We start from the raw sequence: 16,559 nt of genomic DNA, 5'->3' as shown, positions 1-16,559 counted from the left end.
ATACAATGTACGGGGTCTAGGACTTTTCGCCGACAGGACAATCTGTCGGTAGCTGATTCGCTGTGGGCCGGTTCGCCATTAAGTTGAAATTAATTCGTAATAAAGATTGCTTATAATAAATGTAATCGTTTTCAGATATGAGACATAAGAACACGACTTGTCAAAATGTCTTCAAGGAAACATATAAGAAGTAATATGTTCAGCAAAATACTGAGAAGAGTGTAAATCTAAATCAGGCGCATACGACGTACACTAGGTGTGCAAAAATTAAGGACGAGACGGTTTTTTCAATATAACTTTGTACAAAAGCTTTCCAAATCAACACATTTAATACCGTAAGATCCCCAATACGTAAGGACATGAGTAATGTAAGCAACACTTACTAAAAGCGAAATCAGAGGGATAAAAAGAAGCTTTATTGAAAAAGTAGCATGGAGCGCAATGCGACTGAAGGCCGAAACATCCCTGTGATGGGTGTCCAGCAAGAAACATCCGGTCTTTAATAGGGGATATGATCTCTCGTGACTGCTAGGCAGGTTTCACAGCGTCTGCCCATGCTAAGAATGAGGGTGTCAATGAGTTGTTGAGGCATTGCTGCTCATTCGTCTTGCAGCGCCAATCGAAGCTCCGGAATCGTTACTGGTGGTAAGGTACGAGCTGCCAAGCGTCTGCCTAGAAATTCCCATACATGCTCGATGGGATTGAGATCCGGAGATCGTGCAGGCCAATCCATACGTTCAATATCCTCACTCTCTAAGAGCTGTTCGGCAGCTACTGTGAGTAGTTAGGATTTGAGTATCCCTGCACCCCGGAAGTGCAGTCGACCTTCAAAAGTACTTGGATGTAGTAGTAGGCGGTAATGTAGGCGAGACTGTTTGTCATATACCATGTTTTTCTAAAATGGGATTGCTTTAGTTAGAGACTGACCTCTCGGTTGTTGACTTTTGGAACATGTTTGTTGTCGTTCGGTAGGTTTCTTTTGTTTGATAGCCACCAGCTGTGAGTGCTTTTTTTAGTATTTTTAACGTTTTTTTGGATGGTGTAAGTGAAGGACAGCAGCGACGTTGTGAATGCTTGTCCCCCTCGTACACCATTCATAAAACGCCTTCGATTTTCTTAAAAGTAGTATCTTCTTCTTTTCTTTTTGGTAGTTTTTTTAACCTTCTTTGGACGGCGGGGGGTCGGAGACGACCAGCAGTAACCCATAAAACGTCAGGTCATTCATTGGGTTCGTTGTCTTGAGTTCGCTTGTGCATTTTCGTTTTTCTTTTTTTTTTTTTTTTTTTTTTTTCTTTTTGGAAATATTTAGTATAAAAAGGGAGTTGAAAGTGAGAATTAAGAGTAGTAGATGCAAGATGAGTGCAACAAAATGGAGTATTTTTATTATAAATTTCGTTTTATTTTTGGCAATAACAATAGTCGTCGTAGGAATATTTTTCGGAGAATTAATGAGGAATTGTGAATGGGGTGAAGGGAAAGTGGATTTAAGAAATTCTACTTGTAAGGAATCGGTTTATATTGGTCGAAAATTGTTTTTGCATGTATGTGTAAAAGAGAATAAAACAGTTTATAATGTACGTTATTTTTGGAAAGATATCGATATGTTGAAAGCCGATATAATTGGCGTACAAATGATGAGGGGGGAATTTATGAAACTATGCAGTTTTTGCAGACAAAATGTATAGACATTTGAGTCCTCGGATATCGGAAACGGTTGGATGAATGTAAATATATTTTTGTTAAAGAAAAAAAAAAGGAATTTATCAGCGATGTTAAAATTCAAACATCCAAGTTCCTGTTTGGTTATTGGCCCGAGTCAATCAGGTAAAACTTCGTTGGTACGCGAAATGATACGAAATCGAATATATGAAGCCCCTATCAGAAAAGTAAAATGGTGTTATTCGTATTCCGCACCTTGGTTTTGGGAAGAACCAGACATTGAATTCATTCAAGGTCTTCCGGATAGATACAAAAAAGGGGATTTGATAGTGGTCGATGACCTGATGCATCGACTAAATGAGAAAATTGCCGATCTTTTTACTGCCGCCTCACACCATTGTGAAGTCAGCGTTATAGTGATATTACAAAACTTATTCCCTCGTTTAAAAGTTATGCGCGACATTAGTCTTAATGCGCATTATATCATTTTGTTTAAAAATGCAAGAGATGTCTCCCAAGTTAGTTGCTTAGGACGACAGTTATATCCTCAGAACTGGCATTTTTTGACGGATGCTTATATAAAAGCAACAACGAAACCCTTTGGTTATTTAGTTATTGACTTACACCCTCAAACATCGGAGGAGTATCGGATGCGCGAAAATCTGTTTCCAGATAAAGACGGAATACTGTGGTTATTTCGTCCGAAATGACGAAGAAGAATTTGAAAAAGCAGTATCATTTCTTGCTCATTCCCACCCATCGCAGAAACGTGCTTTGTTACAGACTGCAAATAAGGATCAAATTTTATCTCTCTGCGAAGTTTGTTTAAATATTTTGAATGGAAATATCCCCGTTAATGTACGTAAGCTGAAAAAATATAAGAATCTCTTAAGGTTGCTATCTAAAAAACACGAAAGCATACAAAAGAAAAAAAAATTTAGTCAACCAATCGGGAGGCTTTTTACCATTGATTGCTCCGGCAATAATATCTGCCTTGGGTGGTATTTTAGGACCAGTTATTAGCAAACGACTGTAAAAAAAATTCTTAATCCCAATTTTGGGCTACAATGGCCAAAAGAGTGGCTCTCATACCCGAAGAATTGGTATCGTCTTATCATCTTCAGAAGCCAGAATTGAGATTGGAAGATGACATAGACACGTTATTAGAAAGAGCAAAATTACCCGACGACATGAAAGCAAAGTTGTTGGGGCAACTAATCACGCGGTATCACAGAACAGTGCACGCACCACCAGAACCTATACGTGTGAGCCTTGCGAATGAAGCGAAAGAAACTAAAGAAGAGAAGGGATTCCAGCAAGTGGAAGATCCTGTTATTAGGGATATTATTCTATCAACACCCCAGAAATTTTCTAGATTGGTGCCTCTGGTCGCCGAAAAATTAAAATCGAGGCTTTATTCATGGAACGATCGCGGAGAAATGATTCTTGACGGTAAAACGATTCAGGGATCCAGTATGGTGGATTTCTTTAATTACCTAATGAGAAATATAAAAAATGCTCAAGAGCCAAGGCATTTCGATGTATTTCTAAAGGCTATCGAAGAAATTAATATACCGCGCTCATGGATAGGGAATCAGAATGTGTTGTCTCGCATGAGAGATACCTCATCGCACTACCCCCTCACGGAAAATAAATCCTCGAGCGGCGAGGAAAATGTCTTTCGATGGCCCCCATCAAATCTGAAAGACTTCGATCATCAAACAAAAAGAAAACAGCAGAGATATAAAGTACAGCAGGAAAGAAGAGAGAGGTCCCAAAGTCAAGCACCTTATAAAGAGGAATGGGAGGAGCTTTAAACGATGCCGACGCAATTTTAGAAAATATCTATTACGATGTAGAAAACCCCGCTTCGTATGGCGGAGTGGTAAGATTGGCTCGTGCCGCACAACTTCCGTTGAAAACGACGCGTCGATGGTTAATGAAACAGGATGCTTATACGTTACATAAACCAGTTCGCTTTAATTTCAAACGACGGAAGGTGTTGTCTTTCGGCATTGGAGAATTAATGCAATGCGATTTGATTGATTTGTCTAAGCTCTCTAAATATAACGATGGTGTAAAATATTTATTAACAGCAATTGATGTGTTTTCTAAACGCGGGTATGCCATTCCTTTAAAATCGAAGAGTGCAGATTCTGTACTCGAAGGATTTAAGAAGCTATTTAAGGAGACAAATTTTGTGGTGAATTTACAAACAGATGAGGGAAAAGAATTTTTTAATAAAAAAGTTCGTGACTATTTTAGAAGACATGGAATACATCATTATGCCTCTAACAGCGAATACAAGGCGAGTGTTGTAGAGCGATTTAATCGAACGCTAAAATCTAAACTCTATGGAATATTTACTTACACCAATTCCTACAGGTATGTGCATGTCTTGAAATCAGTTTTGAAAAGCTATAATTTGAGTATTCATCGTAGTACTGGTTATGCACCTGCCGACGTGAAGCCGGAACTAGAAAGTGAAATTTTTGAAAAACTGTATGGCTATAGCATAAAACCGAGATACAAATTTGAGGTAAACGACCAGGTGAGGATTTCTAAAACAAGGCGAGCATTTCGCAAAGGTTATTTGCCCAGTTGGACGGATGAGGTTTTTGTCATATATAAGAGATATCCTTCGAGTCCTCCGACATATCTGCTTAAAGATTTAAAAGGAACAGTTCTGAAAGGAAGGTTTTACGAGCAAGAGATACAAAAAGTATTAAAGAGTTCTCACGATTTCTGGAGAGTGGAAAAAATTCTGCAAACGAGAGGTGTCGGTGCTAAGAAAGAATATTTCGTCAAGTGGAAAGGCTTTGATCGACGGTTTAATTCGTGGGTGAAAGCGTCATGGATGAAATGACAGACGAATTCTACGTTACTCTACCCAGCAATGCGACCATGCAGTATTTCCCTCTAAACAATCAATCATCTTATCGAACAAAACTCGCCTCTCCTCTGTTATTGAACGTTTCTTGGGAAGTAGGTCTAACTGAAATTTTTATTCCACGAAATTGGTATAATGTGGGAGAGTATAATAATGACTATGTAATAACTAGGAATGTGGAGAAAAGCATTCCTATTAAATTTTCACGCCATACTTTATCATTTAATTATGGCGTTTTAGTTTCGGTAAACGCAGATGTTTCTCTAGAGGAATTTTTATCAAAACTGAATGATAAAATTAGTACCATTCTCGGTAGAGAGGACGCTGTGAAATTCGTTCTAGAACATGAAGGGAGGAGTATTCGCTGGGTTCTTGCAAATGGTTTCGAAGTACACATTTCTAAAAGAAAAGCTCCTAAAATGTTACAGATGTTTTACTTACCAGATGAAGATACTATTATTAAAAAATCTCAAGTGATGAGATTCAGATCAATAGCTGAAAATAAAGATCAGTTATTTTCAATCATAAATAGGAGCCCTTCTAGCACGAAACTGCATTTGATTCCGTTAACCTTAATAAAAGCAGATGTATCTAGGGGTCTCTTTGGCGACGTAGCAAAAAATATCCAAGATCTTAAATTGGAAAATTTTGTCACTTTCACCTACGATCAGACGAAGTCCCAACTAGAAATAAAGGTGTCAGAAAACATATTACTCAAGAAAGAGCATCCTCCCTTTTAAGGATACTCGGCGTCCGCAAAAACCTTATAATTTCGCAAACGCGAAAGTTTCCTGTGCTTTTGCCCCTAACTGTGGAGGAGGGGGAAGCTGTGGAACTTATAATTAAAGGATATCCCGAAGTAACTATGACTGAAAAAGAAACTTTACATTTGCATGTCAGCGCAGGAGTATATAAATCACCGGAAACTTTATTTCGCGAATTTCAACACGTACATTTTAGACAATTAGCGAATTGAAAAGTGTTTTTAGAAGTTCCTCCAGAATCGGAGCTGGCATTTGGGAAAGGGCTGGCAGACATGCTGGGATTCGTCAACACCCATTTCAAGAGCGGAAAATATATAAGCGACTATCCTTTAGAACTGGACGGGGGCATTACAGAAATTTTTGTGTACAGCGATTTAATCGAATCACATCACGTTGGAGATGTGCATGTTCCGCTGCTAAGGGTTATTCCCTGCGTGAATGAAAAAAATGATCAAATTGTGAAGCATTATGAAAAAACTATATATTTTCCTTTGCGAAAGCACTATGTGGAAACGATAGAAATAGAACTGAGAACGAGTAGCGGGAAAAAAATTACCTTTACGGGAGGAAAAACATTTGTAGTCCTGTCTTTTTGCCGTAAGAAAACTATATAAATTGAAGATTTTTCAAGCTTTCCTCTCACTTTCTTAAAACATCCTTAGAGAAATGCACTTAAATCAGAAAGAGTGCGAATCCTATTATTGTGCTCAAGTTGGTGGTGGCGGTGGTGTTTACTTTCAAGGTATACCTCACCAACGAGGTTATGGGTTTTTTGGAGATTTGCGCCGATACATTACGCCGTTGGCACTTAGAGCCGCTCGTTATTTGGGCAAACAGTTGATGCAAACAGGAAAGAACGTCTTGTCAGATGTTGCAGCGGGATCGTCATTTAAGGACTCTGCTCGGAGCAGGTTACGTGAGACCTCTAATAAAATAAAAAGTGATATTTTTGAAAAATTACAGAGGGGAGAAGGTATAAAAAGAAAGCGCAAGAGGAAAAATCGTCAATCAAAGAGCAAGCGTTGTAAGACAAAAGCAGATATTTTTACATAAAGATTAATAGTAATGGAAACTCAGGGGGTTATATGCCTTAAGAGCGAATTGGATCTCTTTAATGGTGTCGCCGTACAACTGGGCATCGATTCCTCTTCCTTCGTGGAAATCCACCCCGTATCTTCATTGTCTGATAAGACGCCCATAGAATTTTACATTAGCGGTAATGGTGAACACTATTTGGATTTGGCGCATACGATACTACACACACGACTTAAAATAACGAAAAAAAACGATACCAATCTCACCGACGCCGACGGGATGGCACCTGTTAATTATATTTTAAACACATTGTTTTCCGACTGTTCAATATTTTTAAATGATAAACAGGTTTCGTCACAAGTGAATTATTCTTATAGAGCCCTTTTTGGAAAGTTTGTTGTTCTATTCCAAATCAGGTCAAGATAATCTACTGAGTGCTGGCTTATTTGCAAAAGATACTGCATCTAAGCATGATGTTGTGGGAGACGAAAACGAAGGTTATACAACGCGTGCAAATCGTTGCAAGCTTAGCCAAAGCCTCGACCTCGTGGGACCATTGCACTTCGATTTGGCCACTCAACCGAAATTGTTAGTCAACGGGGTTAATGTACGCATTAAACTGGAAAGGCATAAAGATGTTTTCACTTTGATGTCGGCAAACGACAATTATAAAATTAGAATTCAGCTAGCAAAACTATACGTGAGAAAAGTCAGCGTGGCTCCCTCCATCCTAATAGCACACGAAAAGGCTTTAGAAAAAGGAGTTATTAAGATGCCCATTAGTAGGATTGACATAAAAAGTTTTGCAATATCGAGCGGTTTGCAATCGACAACTATAGCAAACGCTTTTATTGGTCAGCTACCCACACGTCTCATTCTAGGTTTTGTATCTAACGCCGCCTATAATGGAAGCATCAACAGAAATCCTTTTAAATTTCATCACTATAACCTAAACTACCTATGCATATTAAATGGGGGAAAGATGATACCTTCCAAACCCTATCAGCCCAATTTCGAAAAAACATTTTATGGGCGAAGTTATTTAAGCATCTTTACAGATTTAAATCGATATCATTCAAGCCCCAACATTAATATCTCCTTTGATGAATACAAAGATGGGTATACATTATATGCCGTTGATTTGACTCCAGATATGGCATCTAATGAAAGCCACGTAAGCATAAATAAGAGCGGAAACATAGCCATTGATATCAAATTTGCAGCGGCCTTGCCAGAAACAGTTACCCTGATAGTCTATGCTGAATACAGGAACATAATTGAAATAGACAAGTCACGCGGAGTCACGACAGATTATTAAAAATCATGGACGAAGTTTTGCAAATATACGGAAATGAAATTATCGAACTAGCTAAGGAGGCGGGTGCAGGCGAGGAGGTAATTCGAAGTATAGGCGATATGATGTTTTCCAATAAAATAGTGAACCTGCGCATTGCATTCTTTCTCGCTTTTGCCGAAAAAATTATTGAAATTTTCCCATCAAAGAAACATCAAGTGTACGGAGAAGTGTTTAAAAGCATATACAGAAATATTCATTTCGAACAAAGGCGGTAATGGATACTTTAACTCTGTGTCAATATGCCTGTGGCGACAGTCGAATCAAAAAAACATTTAGAGGTGTATATCCTTCCGATTTCATACCCTTACGAAAGAGACATTACTCCTCATTTATAGTGAATTCGGATCCGCATACTTTACCTGGGAGCCACTGGATTTCGATATATTTTAAGAAAAACAGCACGGCATATTACTTCGACAGTTATGGTCTTGCTCCATCTAACAAAAATATTTTAAACTTTTTAATGACCAACGCTAACAAAACATTTTATAATAAAATATGCTTTCAAGATGATACCAGTACATCCTGCGGAAAATTTGCTCTTTATTTTTTATTTTGTATGGTAAGAGGGTACTCTTTGAAGGACCTCTGCACGAAAGATAAGAAAAAAAGTGAAATTTTTATTAGGGAATTTTTTAAAAAAAAATTCAAACGTCGCCGCTGTTGTCATGCTTTTCATGCCAAGAAACAAAATTGTGTGTCTTTGATAAATATGCGTGTTATTCCTGCAAAACATCACTAACGCTTCAGAAGTCGACGATGGAACGTTACGGCTATTTGCACACTGGAAACTCCGAAAACAGTCCTGTTGAAGAAGTACACGTTGAAAAAATTAATCATTTTTTCTTTAAAATCCTAAGCGACTGCATTCGTAATGCTCTTTACGATGAAAACACTAGCGGGAAAGGAAATCGTCATTACCTGAAAATTTTGAAGAATGCCGAAGTGGTCAAGCATATTCATAAAGCTGACCATCAACCACAACAACAATATGGATATTGCTACTTATACATTCAAAATGAACAAATAGCTCTTTTTTCGGCATGTAGTAAATTATATAATAGCATGTTGGATTGTGTTTCTTCGAAAAAAACTGAATATGAAAGTGAATGTATAAGAGATGAAAGCTATGTAATTAAAATTGCTTACTTTGTTATTCTGAATGATGATGCTATTGTGCGAGAATTACATCGCACTTGTGTGTAACACAAACAATTTGATCAATAAAAAGGATTTTTTTTCTTTCAAATGCAATTTTTTTTTGTCTCTGAAAACAAATATCAGATATATAGATAAATAATACATTTTTACACTTATTTATGAGCTGCCTTTTTCTATTCCACTGTTTTGTTTTCCGGTAAAAGCATCTGCCTTGAAGAAATTAATAAAATGTAAATTCCTCCAAGAAGATACTAAAACCGGACCTCTTGGATAAGGTCCATTTTTTTATTTTTTTTCTAAAGGATTACAGAAGCTTAATACAAAATAATCATTCTTGTATGCATGATACAATGAAAAAATAAAATGAAACAAAAAACATATTACTGTTGTAAAATATATAAAGGTATCAAAAATTAAAATGAACATTTAAAAAAAATCAAAACGATTTTTCGATGTAAATCCAATATGGGAACTAACCCATTATTTTCATTATACCATGTGAGATGTTATATTGATAATACAATAAGTAATCAAATGAAACAAAAAGTACATTTCACATTATTACAAACATAAATGGAATCATTAAATATCAACAAAAATTTCTTTCCCTCCCCCCCTCTTTTTCGTCGAAACATACATGGAGGGGGTGTTTATAAAATAAAAATGATAAATCAGAATATTGCCTTAATGTGTCAGTATTTTTATTCATATTCGACAGTTAAAAGAAAAGTTTTCTACATAACCTCCATAACAATTATTATAACACTCATCATGGTTAATTCGCGAGACATTCGTGTATCAAGTTTACAAAAGAAATGCAACATAAATTCCTGTCGCAAATGAAATACAGAGAACTTTGCTTACATATCTCACACCAATTATCTTCATTTCGCATATAAGTATCAGAAATTAAAATGAACATTTAAAGAAATCAAAACGATTTTTCGTTGTAAATTTATATAGAAACTAACCCATTATCTTCATTACACCATGTGAGATGTTATATTGATAACACAATAAGTAATCAAATAAAACAAAAAGTACATTTCACATTGTTACAAACATAAATGGAATCATTACATATCAACAAAAATTTCAGGGTGTTTATAAAATAAAAATGATTAATCAGAATATTGCCATAATGTATCAGTATTTTTGTTCATATTCGACAGTTAAAAGAAAAGTTTTCTACATAACCTCCATAGCAATTATTATAACAGTGATCATGGTTAATTCCGGGACATTCGTGTATCAAGTTTCCAAAAGAAATGCAACATGAATTCTCGTCGCAAATGAAATACAGAGGACTTTGCTTACATATCTCACACCAGTTATCTTCATTTCGCATATAAGAAAGGGTATCCCTTTCATTATAACATAAGAAATGATTGAATTTTCTGAAAATTTTACATTTCGTTCTGGTAGTGTCTGTTTGACATCGTAACCACAATTCTAAACATTTGTTGCAGCTTTTCAAATAAATATTAGACTCATTATTTTGAACAATTACATGTTTTACAAATGTGATATGTGCAATCTTTAGGTGTAAAAGAAATATAACATCATCATCAAAGAAAAACCAGGCAATAAATTGTTTAGAAAACCACTTATTAAATCGAATTCTTTCATAGAGAGTTAAACTTTCATCCCAAAATACATCTCTGTTCTCTAAGGAGAAACTACTTTCAAAATCAATCCAGAATCGACCTTTCTCTATTATATCTCTTAAAATCATACGAGGAATATTCAGTTCTACATTATACAGTTCAGCTATACATAATATCGAAGATAAAATAGTTTGAATACACATATCTTGCAAAGAAATTGGTTGAAATAAAGCCATATCTTCTGGGTATTCTATGGGAGGGAAACACATTTTTGTTTTTTGTCGATCATTAGCATAAAAAAATATAAGTTGCAAAAATACAATGTTACACTCTACAATAAAATGTTACAAAAAAGTTCCATCATTTTTTTTAATTCATGTCTTCTTCACGCGTGTTATAGTGACCATAAGACAATGATTGAATTCCATCATCTAACAAATATTTTTTGTCATAATATCCCGAGAGGCTAGCTTTATTTTGAAAAATCGTTTGCAGTTCGTGCTTTTTTGAAATGATTGAATATTGAGAATTCCTAATCAGGGAAGCATTTTCGAAAACGTTTTTATACGTTTCAAATCCAATGTTTTTGAGCGCGCTTCTTTTGATTCCTTTCGCGGTCTTTTTAACAGTATCACCGAAACGAAATGCGTACACTTTGCATTTCAAACCCACAAATTCCGATATGGGGGTGAGTGTCTCACTTTTTAGAAATCCCAGTTTTCCACGGTTCTCTTCATTAAACATTATATGATTGGGTTCGAAATTACTGCAATCCAAAATATTTAAAAAATTCGTTTTTAAATCACTATATACATCTTCAGTTGTTATATAGAGATACAAAGAATCTGTATCTGTGTATAACAACTCGCATTTTTCTTTGTAAAAGTGTTTAAAATGGGAATAGAATAATTTATACATGTGTGCAACTTCGCTAATTCTAAAACGCTGAAACCTATATAAATCGGTTTATCTAGATCTAAATCGGTTTTTCATTTTGAAAACTGAAAAATTTTCATTAATTATTTCAAAATATTCCAGCAGAGGACTGTTTAATTTTTTTTGGCATTGTTCCTCACTAAAAACGCCCTGTACGCGAATACGTTTCCTAACATTTTGACAGGTTTTTCCATAGAAAGCGTTATTCATCTTTTTAAAGAAAGATTTTTCAAATTCGCTAGACGCATTTTGTCTTTTCATATTATTGAAAGCAATGTATTCTTTAAGCCACGCTCGTTGTTTGAAAGCTAAAATTCTATGAATTTTCTTAATTATTAAACCCTGTTCTACGTAAAACTTTAGATTTAAATAATGAGCGATGTAATTTTTTTTTCAAAAAAATTGGGTAATAATTTTTTGCATGGAAGTGTCGTCTCTAACTGAAATTTTTTGCTCAGGGTTTTGGCATAAGGCGATAGCATGTCAAAAGTGAGTTCAAAATGTTCCGGTGCTAGCGGTAAATCATTGTGTTGGTCATGCAGATGGGAGGGATATAACAGATCGGATTCGATAATATACCCCACATCACCGTCTTCAACACAAGACAAAATATCAAACGCCTCCACCTCATTTTCCTTTAACCAGTAAAAACCTCCCAATGGCAGGTGCTGGCTCATTACACACCCGTATAGATTATTTGCGTCTAAGGCTAAGATATAGGTGTGTGGTAAATCGGGTTTATAACTCTCGGGGATATAAGGATTATTTGCAAGAGCATAACGTCTACCCAGAAAACAAATACCTCCTCGCATTTGGTTTTCAAACCAAATGTATTGATTCACATCTCCTAGAAGCTCTAATTCAATTTTAGACGCTTTCAGTCCGGCATTCCACGTTAATTCGGCAGCCGTTATAAAATGTACAGGATCCAACTGGTAATATTTTAGAGCGGTGCGTCTGAAGGATAAAAATACTTCGGCTAGCAAAATAACATCTGTATTTTGATATAACTCTAAGTAATCGGCAAAAGTGTTACATCCAAACGAATGAAACACGTGTGTGGCATGTACATAATCTTCGTCGGAAACTGCTTCTCCTTGTAATACATTATTAAACGCGCTCTGCGGTGGAAGCGAAATTTCATCCAACACCGATGTTGACGCAAAATATGAGTAAGGAAATACGCCTTTCCGCAATAACAATTCTCGTTGGGGATTTTTCTCAAAAAATGCATTAAACAATTTAAATTCATGTTGTGACGTTTTCAAATTCGACACCAAAGTGTCCAAAGACGCATCTAAAAATTGAAACGAATCAATAAATTTCATTTCATCTAGTGTAAACATGGTGAATTTTTCCAAATTCACCGGAATAATGTTAACTTTATTTGCATACATTTTCGGCATGTGTTTTAGTAACAGGTGACTATCATAATTCCTGAAATTATGAATTACCACCGGAATGTAGTTTGACACTTTAAAATTCAAATTACAGGAGCGATGTGCAAGACCTCTCACATGCCCATCACTCCAGTGGCAGTGATCTATGACCCGAACATCGCCTTCTAAGAAAGGATTCAAACATATATGACATATATTTGAATCGTAACTTTTTTCCGACGTCTCCTGCATCGGTAAACACTCTTTCATCTTTTGCAAAATTTTAGATTTGATTTCGCTCAACGTTGTGAAAAAATGTTCCATTACATTCTCTCCGCAAAAATATTCATGAAAAATAATCTTGTCTTCCACGTCAGTAACTATTAGGGTATAACTAATAGGAATATGCTGTTCAATTGGGGTAGTATGACTCTGTTGCGGAGAAGGAAACGCAGTTTGAATCTTGCGCGTGAGGCATTCAAAATCGGTAAAGACACAAAAAGGATGATAATGCATTTTCATTAAATTTGTAAATTTAAGAAGTGTGTTTTTAGGAATGCTAACTTTCTGCGGTTTGTTTTCATTGCAAAGAGTTTTGTGATACTCTAACGTTTCCCTTCTCTGAAACCCACTTAAACAAGTTTTACAAAAAAAATTTACTCGTTTTTCGTTTGCGTGTAATAGACGATTAAAATTTCGAATACAAAAGAAATGTTTTTGAAAATATAGCAAATCTACTGTTTTTGTCGCATTTCGCTTTTCACTTAATTGCAAAGGTAATATTTCATTTTCCTCATATCCATACACGTTTATGGATACATCGTTCAGGTTTTCAAACATTTTTACATCGCCTAACGCCAAGGGAAATTTGAGGGATCCTAATTTAAAACGTGATATATCCTTTTTATACAAGTAAGCCTTCTGAGGATTTCTAGTGGATTTCGGAAAAACACTTGCGGCAACAGAATATAAAAAACAATTGTCGTCACCACATTTGATATTTAACAACGCTTTTCTATTTTTTAATCCCGTCGGTAAAGCGATGTTTTTACAACCACCGCGATTTTCCCGATAGTTTCCAACGTGTAAGTCAAGGTACTCTAACTTTTTTATTTTCCACCCGCTTCCATTACGCACAAAATTATCTATCAAATTTAAAATCTTTTTAAAGCATCTGTCAATGCTTTCGTAGATTTGGTTAGAGGATAAAATCCTTTCGCAATGAGAACAAAAATAAAAACACTGATTAATTTCTTTTTCATCTTTCCCCAGTTTCTCAAAACATATTTTCAAACATATTAAAATCCTGAGTCTTAAACTCGATCTAGTATTTAAAATGTTGTATATGGCAGGGCGTGCCGTTCTGAATATCTCATACGGATCTTTCTGAGAAGCATCGAATGTTGTTCTTAAAGTGCGCAAATAGCCTCGGTGGGCTTGCGCTAACTGAATAAAATTCATCATTTGAAAAAAATAATAAATAAATAATGGAACTTTTTTGTTTACAATATTATATAAAATTCATATTAATTTACTAACTTCCACTACCGCTTTCCAGCAAAATCAGCATTTTGATATCTTTTTTTTTTAAATTTTACATACAGTGACTCTTAATCACCCCCAAAGCTTCGATTATACGATCAATACAATTCATATTTATATTAAATCTTTTGGGGGTGGCGGCGGTTTCGGGATACACCCTTACAAATGAAACATAATTGACATTTTTGAAGTCACAAGTTTCTATTGAAACATTTTTTCCAATGTATATTTTAATTTTTTTAAGTTTTTTGCGGGAGGTTTCGCCTTCCTCGGGAGCAAGGTTTAAAATAAGATCTTCCGACGGCTGCACATCCCCCAACGTGTCAACACATCTACGTTTGCGTTCTAAAATAAACTAATTTTAATTATAATTTTATGCTTAACATTTATCGCAGAAAGTATTTAACAATAAAAGAACAATAACACACAAAAAAAAAACCTTACGTTTCACTCACCATTACGAGCTTCCATTGTAATCCTTATGGAGGATGATAGCACCAACCTCACCGCTTCGAAATGTAATGATCAAGTGAAAGTTTCACAAGTCTCGCCTTGTGCGCTTACAGGATGTTTACGCTTTCAAAACACGTATTTCATCAAATACTACTTTCACCTCCCCCTCAAAATCTTAACCTTGATCTAACCTTTCTCAAGGAAAAGCGACCATCTCGTTCCTAATTTAGCAATGCAGAATATTATCCCAGCCCACTCAACTGAAACCAACCCTTTCAAATGCGCATATTACATTCGACTCGTGAATTTTAATTTAATCATTTCCCCCCCCCTTTTTTTTTTTTTTTTTTTTTTTTTACAAGCCTCTCATCCTTCATTTAACGCGCTATTTTAGAAAAACATAGTATATGACAAACAGTCTCGCCTACATTACCGCCTACTACTACATCCAAGTACTTTTGAAGGACGACGGCACTTCCGGGATGCAGGGATACTCAAATCCTAACTACTACTGTGCGATGACATGGTGCATTGTCGTCCATGAAAAGGAACTGCGGACCCATAGCGCCTCTAAAAAGACGCACATATGGAAGGAGAATCTCGTTACAATAACGGGTCCCGTTGACTGAACCTGCGTCGAAGATGTGAAGGTCTGTACGACTACCAAGCATGATGCCTCCCCAAACGAGAACACCGCCACCTCCATACCTGTCCCTTTCAATGATGTTCGAGGGATGATTGCGGCTTCCCCGCTCTCTCCAGATAAGTATGCGATGAGAATCGCTACTCAGACTGAATCTGCTCTCATCTGTAAAATGTACTCGTCCCCATTCATTGTCTCTCCAATTCCGGTGTTCCCGGCACCACAGAGAACGCCTTCTCCGATGGGCAGGCGTTAGAGCTACACACCGTACAGGGCGTCGTGCAAACAGACCACCACCGTGCAGTCTTCTGGCCACGGTAAAACGCGATATCGGTTGTCCAGTCGCCTGTGTCGTGTGTCTAGCGATTTCTCCCGCTATCTGCCGCCTATTTTTTCTGGCCTGTAAGGCAGTATACCGGTCATCTGCGGGTGTGGTTCCTCGTGGACGACCACTACTAAACCCCCGGCTAGCTGTTCCTGTTGTTTGAAATTGTCTCCAAAGTCGTGAAACGATGCTGTGAGCAATTCCGAACTCTGCAGCCACACTTGTCACACTGCGGCCTTCCTCCAACTTCCCAATGATTCGACCTCGGGTAAAAGCATCCAGATGTCGTCTAACAGATTGATTATTCGCCATTTCTCGCTGAGGCAGCAACTCGGTGTGATTTTAACTGCTATACGGCGTGCAATCTCTTTGCCAGAAATACTGATCTTACACCGACAACATGCTTTATACTACTCAGACACTCCCCCATTACGTCTACCTGCATATCTGCGCATGTGCTACCGTACATCACCTTACTTAATCTCCTGATTGGTCTTTCTGTCCGCTCTGCCTCTTCGTTCAGCTGATATGCTAATTTTTCGACTTCGTCCTTAATTTTTGCACACCAGTGTATTATAAAGCAAGAATTCGATTTCAGTGTAAGGCGTAAGATACTTTCCAGGTTTCGGAGCCTTAAACACAGCGTAAATCGGTGGGCATCACTGGTTAACAACAACAGCAACAGTATGTTAATTGTGATTAAAGCTGAATTCCCTCTTTGCGCCGAAAAGGCAAATTCAGATAAAATGTACAGATCATATATTTGGATGATGAACGCATTTTGTTATCTTCAGGATATATTTTCAGA

General features: G+C 36.5%; 1 protein-coding gene across 1 annotated transcript; it reads left to right on the top strand.

Moving 5' to 3' along the window:
• Positions 1 to 5,979: 5,979 nt before the first annotated feature.
• LOC118183672 (uncharacterized protein F54H12.2-like) lies at positions 5,980 to 7,666 on the top strand. The gene is made up of 2 exons (XM_085826355.1): positions 5,980 to 6,286; positions 6,726 to 7,666. Exons 1-2 carry the CDS (start codon positions 5,980 to 5,982, stop codon positions 7,664 to 7,666), a joined length of 1,248 nt encoding a protein of 415 aa, XP_085682481.1.
• Positions 7,667 to 16,559: the final 8,893 nt, after the last annotated feature.

This window comes from Stegodyphus dumicola, chromosome 11 (assembly GCF_044657685.1).
Source record: "Stegodyphus dumicola isolate Sdum_Otavi_A_Nest chromosome 11, ASM4465768v1".
Taxonomy (NCBI): Eukaryota; Metazoa; Arthropoda; class Arachnida; order Araneae; family Eresidae; genus Stegodyphus; species Stegodyphus dumicola.
The sequence above is the reverse complement of the archived record's forward strand: the minus strand, read 5'-3'. Positions and strand labels throughout refer to the sequence as shown.

Bases quoted from the DNA above. Each gene is read 5' to 3' on its own strand.
- LOC118183672 (XM_085826355.1), top strand. From the start codon at position 5,980: ATGCACTTAAATCAGAAAGAGTGCGAATCCTATTATTGTGCTCAAGTT. The intron at 6,287-6,725 runs GTATAAAAAGAA...TTATTCTTATAG, and splicing joins AAAATTACAGAGGGGAGAAG to AGCCCTTTTTGGAAAGTTTG.